Source organism: Ylistrum balloti, unplaced genomic scaffold (genome assembly GCF_031769215.1).
Source record: "Ylistrum balloti isolate Yb309-2 unplaced genomic scaffold, AGI_CSIRO_Ybal_v1 Utg369894, whole genome shotgun sequence".
Classification (NCBI taxonomy): Eukaryota; Metazoa; Mollusca; class Bivalvia; order Pectinida; family Pectinidae; genus Ylistrum; species Ylistrum balloti.
In genome coordinates, this window is record NW_026782025.1 from 149,772 (window position 1) to 159,667 (window position 9,896).

Here is a 9,896-nt window from a genome sequence, read left to right on the forward strand (position 1 = left end):
TCTTCCCCACCCCATATTCAAGGTCACAGGGGTAAAATTTGTCAAAACATTTAAACGGCTTCCCCTGAATAATAGAAACTTGTAGACGTGTATGCTATTTAGCGTTATGTCACTGATGTAAAGCAAAGCAATGTTATGAAAAGAAACTTCACAGCGATAATCTTTTAAGGATTTCTGGTGATAACCAAAAGGACTAACAGCTCGATATTGGGCTGGCAGACCATAAGCATCGCGTAACATTAGTATATGCCTGCAAGTCATGAACACGGGGCTTAAGTAAACTCAAAATAATTCCAGTTGTTTGATTGTTAGAAACGTCAGCTGGTTATACCAGAGACATATATAACGTCTCTGGTTATACATTACATATTTCTGTCGTGTGTGCGGTTATAAAAGCATTGATTTCTCGGAGTCAAATATCTATCTATCTTTATAGATAGATGGATTTCTTTATTATCGTACGTGTGTGTATCTTAAGTGATGACATGATACAATCGTTTAATGATGCGAACGCAAACATATTTATTATATATAGAACGCATTTATTGCGGAAAAGTCAAACATTTAAAGTTCAAGTATAGACAAAAATACAATCATGAATATAGAATAGTGATTTATAGAAATAAGAAAATGTGACTTTCTACAGCAATAGCAATGCAAAGCTATCACAGTGAAAAGTTAATAACGAGAAAACGGTTCATCAGACCAGAGACGTATATGTACATTACAGCTTCTGCTTGAATGTTGGTCTCTAACTACGGCAATCAGTATCATATCACGGCAGAGTTGTTATTATTGATACAATGTATATACACACCAAATATATAGTATAACTTGTGTTTGAATGTTGGTCTCTAACTACGGCAATCAGTATCATATCACGGCAGAGTTGTTATTATTGATACAATGTATATACACACCAAATATATAGTATAACTTGTGTTTGAATGTTGGTCTCAAACTACGGCAATCAGTATCATATCACGGCAGAGTTGTTATTATTGATACAACGTATAAACACACCAAATATATAGTATAACTTGTGTTTGAATGTTGGTCTCTAACTATGGCAAGCAGTATCATATCACGTCGGATTTGTTATTATTGATACAATGTATAAACACACCAAATATAATATCTATAGTGTAACCAACGGGAAACGTTATCACTAATCACACTTTTGAATTTACTGATACGATTTGATATTGATATAGCGATATAAAACAGATACAAACACAGGCAGAATTATCTATAGGAAACTAATTAATAACAGACTATTCACTGCGGTGATTGTGAAAAACGTCTGTAAGCATCTCAACTGTCTGATCGCCTGTTGATGTTCATTTGTAATCGGTATTCAGCAGAAGTGTGTAAACAGTAATTTTAACAAAATTACACTACCATTCATAATTCAATCGATTTGTTTTCGACAGTTGGTATCAAAATTTATTTTTAGCACTTTATTACGATTTCTATTAATGCTGTTTTAATCCAAAGTTAATGCAATATGATGTACTACATTTATATGTTTCTTTTTTTTATTTATTTATGGTTTTTCATGGAGAATATTTATGTCAATGAGGGAACTTATAATTGATTCGTCTCTTCAGTGTAGTTAGAAAATACATTGTATTTATTTTCATAATTTTTATTACTTTTTTTTTTGTTGAGATCATCCCTTAACCATCCCCCGAACTTCAAGGAAACGGGGTATTTTTGAAAGTATCTATAATTTTCACTGGCGATTTAAAAAAAAATTAAACGTCTTCATTTTACCATGTGTTTATCTATAAGTAATTATGCCTATATCACGTCTGGTCAAAACAAAGGACATAGCAATATAATGTGTGTATCAGTCACATATACTTGTCGTCATCACAGTTCTTAGAGGATCTCACATCCCCAACAACACTGCTGGGGGTAGTCAGTGGCTTCCACTTTTCTCTCTAGTCCGTATACCCAGAACCTAGTTTTCGTATCGTTCCATTCGTAATGAGCTTCTGTCACAGGTACCGCTCTCAACTGTTGTCTCTAGAAAAGAAGTGTTTCCTCGGGTTAATATCTTTTCATATAAGTCAACACACTTAGTGTATTGAAGGTAGATACTTTACTGTGTGTATCGGTATCAAATTAAAATGGATTTTTGTACGAGAATAGGTCAGCATAAACGTGAATCATGAACACTAACCATTTGTGAAAAAAATAGTTCTTGGCAAAATGTAACTTTGTTAAATCTTTAAAAATATTTCTTCGGTAAAAATCGGGGAAGAGGTATGGTCCCTTATCAATTTTATTTTCAAAATAGCGAAAATACCGGAACTGTTATATATACGTTTCACGTGTTGTTTTTTTCGGTGTATAATGCCTTGAGATCGAATGACTGACACATGTTTTTACCTGTTGGAGTTGTCGTTCATTAGGGAATGCCCCCTTGTGTTGGTTAACAAGGCGAACAGAGTTGTCGTTAATCTCTGCCACAGGATAGGCGGTTATAGGCCAAACCTGGAACATATAATCCAATAGTATTGTATTTGTTTTGATAAGTATGCCTTCCTCAAAATAAGAACAGATGGAGATAGTTTGGTATTCCATCCAATCAATGGGGGATATCTCATATAGATTGATTTTGTCTAACATTCAGATTTGCCACTTGCTTCTTGTGCACACGCATAGTATGTGTTCAATTATAATCAATGGAAGTGAACCAATACGAATGTGTAGTTAGAAGTATACATGTACACTGTTCTCAGGTTATGATAAGGTAGGCGATCAGATATTATTTTACAAATGGTCAGCAGTCTTTGTTGGTCTACGGCTAATGTTACATGTAGTTAATTATATTAATACTAGTGAACAGGTCAGCATATGTGACGCAATGTAGATTATATATCAACAGTGTAGCAATACTCATCTATATGCCGGTACCTTTTATTACTTATGAGACACTTGTTTGTACTATCAGATGTAATACCTAGATAAATATGGTCTACCCATCTAACCGCTATCTGTTATTACTCAACAGTGAGAATGAAAGAAAATCCTACCATGAATGTAATTGTCACTCCTCATACATACCCCTGTTGTATATACGTATTAAACTACACTGATACAAGGTAACTGAACTGGGCTTTATTGTAACAAAACTACACAGAAGTAAAACTTTTCAAATTTAATGAATACTTGGTTCTGATGATAATTATGATATTTTACACAATGAACAATTATATGGCTTTCGTCAGGGAAACCTGATCGGATGTCAAGTATTCAAATCAATTATCATATTACCATTACATTAATCGAAGGTAGGATGTGTTATACAGAATAAATTTCCAGTAAGAGTTTTCATGTATATTTTCGGTGATTGTAGTGCCTACCTGAGGTAAAACCTGCTCGAATATAATGTCCCCGGACACATGTCGGACCAATTCGTCTGGCATATCTGACCGTTCAATGATGTGGTCTACTTTATGGTTAGTGCTGCCAGAAAGAATAATAATAATAAAAACAATAGCATAGCATTGCAGGTAACATAGAGAAAATACAATTTTAATCTCCATACAGAGACTGGTGTCAAAAATCAATAATTTGGAACGAGAAGCGGTGCCAAATCATTTATAGCATCGTAAAAGATTTTATCCTAGCTGCTTATCAATAAATAGGTCACCTCTACTCTTGGTTGGCACTGCCACAAAAATGGGGAAACTCTCTATTTAATTGTGGGATGAGAATCTGGATATGTTTGATGCTCGTTAGCTGACGTGTTGGTTCCGCCGTTCTCATTTGAGAACCTAATGCTGATTTCGTAGATTGACCCAGAAGCAGAACAGGCTTACTCTTCCGGAACACCTGGTCTTATTTTCCCTTGTGCTTTTTCAGGGGTCTCGGTATAAATTTTTCTGATGTTCATATTTTGCTAGAATTTTATTGAATTTGAGTTTGAATTAAGATTCTGTTTTCAAGTTGGTATTTTTAACACTATGGTGAAGTTCATAATCCTGCTAAAACGGTTTTGTCTCAGTAGGTTAGGTTATTCAAATAACTTATCTGCTGCTCAAATTAATGAAACAAGTGTATGCACGCTGTACTTACAATGTCACTGTCAGCTGAATGTAACTTTTTATATTGCGATAACCGTCACATTCATCACACGTAATCCTCCCATCTCCCCCGCATTTGTAACACCTGCAATAAGATCGGAGTTTAAAACCGAAATCAACATCGTCGTTATATGTCGTTATAAAGAGCTGAAAACTTTATACGTTGAAAGCTGTTTCATAATAAAAGGAAAAGCCTTAATTGACTTATATCCGAAATAACTCTATCACTTCTAACTTGCAATAACGAACAGATGTAGCATAGGCATGTTAGTTTGAACTTTCAAATTTTCAATAACGATAATACTAGTATGTTAGGACGTCAGTTTGAATCTTGAAATTTTCAAGAAGGAACAACATATATTAGGATGTTCGTCTGAACTTTCAAAATTTTCAATAATGAACAGATACATGTATTAGGATGTTTGTTTGAACCTGAGTGTATATATAAACATATCACATGATACGTTTAATGCGTTAAAGAACAAAATTATATTAGTTTTACTGTAGCAGCGAAGTTGAAAATGGAAGATTGTGTTGGTGCATGTAAGTGATATAGTGTGGCGTCTCCTACAACAGCAAGGTCATACGATGTCTACACAAAGTACAACACTGCGTGACACACAGGTCTCAGTGTGATTTGTAAATGGCTCACGTGTATTAACATGTTACCTTTTTCTAACATTTCATTAACGAACATTGAATGCTACTCTCTCGTTTAGAGTGATGATTGTATTTTTGACGTATTCTTGCATGTTTTCCTGTTAATCTGATATTGCATGTACTATAGTAAATTAGCTCACCTTTCTCTGCCGTCGCCATGGCAATGATAACACATCTCGGTAATAGGGTTGCCGTGCGGGTCATGGGTATGACGTCGTCCGGATCCGTTACAGTTGTCACAACGCGTATGACCAATTCCATGACATCTCCAGCATATGTGGTAACCACGAGCGTCACAGGCATGGCAGGGCTAGATAAATAGACACAGTGAAGGATATACCAAAGGCGATAGTTTCGGATTCTTTGCTCCTGTCAATAATTGTAATAAGTACAATTTCCACATGAAATCTGAGATTATAAATAAAGGTAGATGGTATTGCACTATTCAAGTTCTCCTTACAAATAAAAATAAAGTGAACATGGACCAGAATAAATGTAAGTATTTTATGAAACATCAAAATATCGTACATATTCGCGAATTAAGTATTCTACTTTCATGTAAAATTAGCTTAATTTGGAAGAGTTGTAAATGTCATAAAAACTTCAGTTATAACCAGAATCTTGGTCAGTATCTCAACAGACAATTAAAAAAAACAAACAAAAATAGAAGAAACCCCAACAACATCGGAATGAAGTACATTGCATCAGAATACGGAGAAATAGAGGACTGGGATACCATCACACTCGCATACGATGTACGATATCTTATTTACCATTACTGTAGCAGTATGAGGAACCTCCTGTCTCTTCTCGTGTGTATTGAACATGGAATTTGCTACACAATGTATCTGCCACGGAGGTGGAGCCGGACCGTTGTGAGGGCCATCCACAGGCCCCCCTCGATAGGGTTCATGTACGTATCCTGTCCGTCTACTTTCACAGAATGTTTCCAAGGTATACTACAGGAAAATATTAGATATATTCAGGTGCATTATTTATCACCCGCCACGCCAAGAGGGATGGCCTTTCTCCCGCAACAGCATCCTTTCTCTACTAGCTATTGGGCTATTTCATTCTATTGACAAACTAGCGACAATGAAACAATTCTGTGTTCATCTCCACTGCTTTAATATATTAAAAACGATGTGTTATCTAAAACTTATCTTTCATAATTAAAATTACAAAGAGTTCGAAACCGAAAAACACAAACCGCTGTAACAATTTATCAACAAGTATATTTATCGCTGTCGTGTAAACATATTTATATTATCATCTTCACATCAGTGTTTTTTCTTACCCCGTATTCATTCTCATACAATTAACGGGGTGGGGTTTTTTTCAGTTGAAACAAATTCAAAACTACAACCTACATGCAGGGCGGTCAGACCAATCACGTTTGTGATGTTCATTTCCTTTGCGGGAGCTGAACCATAACAACAGTTTTCGCTCACAAATTGGATCATGGCGTTCCTACAATCTTCCTCGTTGAGATTAGCCAAACTGTTTTAAATAGGATTTTTTTAAAGTGGTAAACTAATTAACTAATTAGTGTATGGCAATAATTTCGAATCTCTGAATAACTCATTTGTAAATCAGCACATATCATATATAAGAGAATCGTTATTATGAATTTGCAATTTTGTGTATTTTTACTTACAGATCCTTGTTTGATATTTTCTTTAAAAAATGAGATATAATGAGATATATATGAAATGTATGGCGTTCATATGTATGTCACACTTCCCAGGTAGAATATTTCAGGTATACGACAGAGCTACCTATCTAAGAGTTCCACATGTATATTTGGCTAAAAGTTGACAAAGATGTTATATCTATCATAGTGACGTGTGCATGGCGCCAAAAATCATGATAATCTTTATTATAACTTTCTTGATAAGTAGGTTGTCAATATGAACTGAATAGGTAAATCAACGAAGAAGTAAAAGAATTATCGAACAGCTAAAACATACAGATAAAACAAACATACTTGGTGAATTCCATCGGAGGTGGTTTACCCTGTGGGGGAGGTGGCGGGGGCGGAGGTGGCATAAAGTTCACTGTAAGTGTAAAACACAAACTTGTTAAATCAGGTGTATATTGGAGAGAAAAACATTTCAAGTTTATTGGTTTTCCCGCCATATGAATTTACAATAAGACATAACTAGCAGTTCATTATTGAACATTGATCACGTAATTTCTAGATCACATAATATGAAGGAAAAATACGATATCTTACTTTGTCCGAATCCTCCAACTTTCTCGTAGCCGGAGATCGTGGCCATCCCTTGCATGGTAGGTGGGCCGTACTGCGGTGGGCCCGTCCCCGGGGCCCCCATTTGACCGGTCGCTTGATTGGGGGGAGGACCGCCAGGATTCCATCCTGTAAGTATATCCTATTAAAATTTGTCGGTCATGGAGATTTGCACATGAAATCCATAAGTTGTCACTGCTTTTTTCCCAGTACAATTTCCATGATTTCAAACCATTAGCGGATGTGTTCATGGTGTGATAAATGACACAGGGTAGCTATGTACTAAAGACTCTGTCATATATTATTATGTCTCTGTAAAGAATATAATACTTACTTTGCGGATTCTGGTCATATGATCCTGGAAATAAACAACAAAAGTACATTAATACATTAATCTGCGTAAATATCACTTAGTTGACGTTTATTAATCCAATAATTAGACTGTAGTACTGTTATTGTGGTGGTATTGCGTGTACTGTGACATTGTTAGGTCTGTTGCCTAAACTGATGACTAAAATAAATTTTGTTTTTCTTTAGAAGTGAATGATAAGTATTTAATCTCAGTAACTGTTAGGGCAGTAATATACGATCTAATTAAAGTCATATCATACCAGACATATCCAAATTATTCATGAACAAAGAGGAATCTTAATCACTATGACGTCGAGGTAAAATGGCGTTTCACATTTACTGATTACCATGTGACGTTACCATGGGGACCATATATATGGACAGGACATTGAAAGGAACGTTTCTGCAATATTTGCTAATTAAAAATTTTGGATCATGTGACAAAAATATTAGTTTCCATTGAATATGTAATTACTTTATGAAATTAATTCGCATTTTTATTATTTTGTCTTCCCAAATGCTCTATAAAATGACGCGTTACTGAAATTGCCTATAAAATGAAAACTCTAGAAAGATCTTATATATGTATATCAAGCGTAACTGGATTTGCATGTGTGCTACATACAAGTCTAACAAATTGATCAAATATTGTCGACACACTACAGTTCGAGATCGTGTTTCCGTGGTGGTTTAAATAAGCTATTTAATCGGATTAACATTTGAAAAAGTTTGGGAACAAAACATTCCATTCAACACTTGATAATTGAGTTTCTTAATGGTGGATATGGATTTAGGAAAAAAATATATGCGTAATGCGAAAACCTGACAGCGCGACGGAGGTAATATAATTTTTTTAACGAAAAGCAAATACCGCCCTAACAACAAGACACACAATTCAAAATACAACACGTGTTTAAATAGATGTGTCTTGTATTGTATACTCGATACGTGCAATGTTGAGTTATGCAGTATATTGTATACCGTGAATCCTCGTTGTGTTTCACACCACGTATGTTATATGTGTATTAACTGAAAGTACATTTCCATAGGACATGTTAATGTCGACAATATATCGTTAAGAAGTAATTACAAGAGTTTTAACATTTCGAAAGACCATTTTATTACCTGTTGACTCGAATTGAAATGTGGTCATTGTCATGGACTTAATAACAATAAGCTTATTTATAGAACGGATTTGAAAGCATTAACTAAAGTGCTAATAGGTCGTACGAAGTAAACATTTATCGGTTACCGCGATAGATCAATGAATTAATTCTAAAATATATTCATTCAATATTCAACAATATTGCATATACATGTTTTAGAATAAACATGTACTGGATGTATTATCTGTTCTTTGTGTCTTATGGTTCCTTTGTTCAACAAACTAGTTATTTGTCACAGTAATTAATACTGATATGCTATACCTATAACGTGTTAGGATACTGTGGTAGGCATTAAACAACCATTTCAAAGATAATTTGATATAAACCACTCACTTTTCATTATTCAGCAATAGATATACAATACATCTATGTAACACAGAGTACGGAAAATAACATCATTTCGAATAATTAGTGCTGTTACAAACACTCTTCTTTCACTTAGCGTAGAACATTAAGTATGTTGTATATCTTTAATGCTGGCGATGACGATTATCAATTTGATGCTATAGATAGATAAAATGATAAAATGATTTTACGGATATCTATTCAAGTTTTCACATTTTTGTAGATTTTTGATTAAAGTCTTACCTGGCATTGCCATGATGACGAATCAAAGGCTCGACTATTACTCCGGAACGCGATCCACCGTTCAGGTAACTTGGTACACGAGTGTTGTACCCAGCAGTGGTGCCGCTGCCATGACGCCATGTAAACAGTACTGGTTACGGGCAGATTTATTCAACACCAATGACCCAGTGATCAATATTGTAGTGTAGTCAATGCATGACCGAGAACTGGGGCACACATACCAGTATTGTAAGAAAGATTGAAAGATTTTATAGATACATTTCACATATGTACCTATTAATAAGGTATCGAACTATTTAGGTTTAATGAACATGTTTTCACGTAACGAGTAATAGCGAATGTAACGTAAGTCCCACGTGACGAGAAATCACTTCCTACATATTTCACACGTTTGACAAACAAAAAGTTGGATTGGGGAAAAAACTAACCTTGCCAGGTCCTATACCATGCCTCATCATTATTCACTGTCTCATGTACCTGTAATTCTTAGCTTAGTATATATATCTGTCGGTATTTGTCTATTATGATGGACACAAGAATTATTTTCCCGTGAAGATGATTTGTAACAGATTGAGAGGGGGTCTCTGTTCTAGAGTTAGAGAAATGCGGCAATAACAACAGATTTTGTACATTATGGTCATGATTAAAATGGTTTTAAAGATAAAAGATTCTAAAACCGTTTCAATACAAGGGACATATTCACCCAAAAGTAATTCAAGTATTTTTAGTGTGTATCTTCCAAGGAATGATTGAAGTTGAATGTGCTATTTCAAGATCAAGAAT

General features: G+C 34.8%; 1 protein-coding gene across 1 annotated transcript; it reads right to left on the reverse strand.

The window, feature by feature from the left end:
* Positions 1-1,884: 1,884 nt before the first annotated feature.
* LOC132546547 (protein SSUH2 homolog) lies at positions 1,885-9,126 on the reverse strand. Its single transcript, XM_060210266.1, has 11 exons — positions 9,114-9,126; positions 7,343-7,366; positions 6,994-7,137; positions 6,745-6,814; positions 6,128-6,257; positions 5,531-5,716; positions 4,898-5,067; positions 4,090-4,182; positions 3,375-3,477; positions 2,398-2,502; positions 1,885-2,031 (listed from the first exon to the last, which is right to left on the reverse strand). Exons 1-11 carry the CDS (start codon positions 9,124-9,126, stop codon positions 1,885-1,887), a joined length of 1,185 nt encoding a protein of 394 aa, XP_060066249.1.
* Positions 9,127-9,896: the final 770 nt, after the last annotated feature.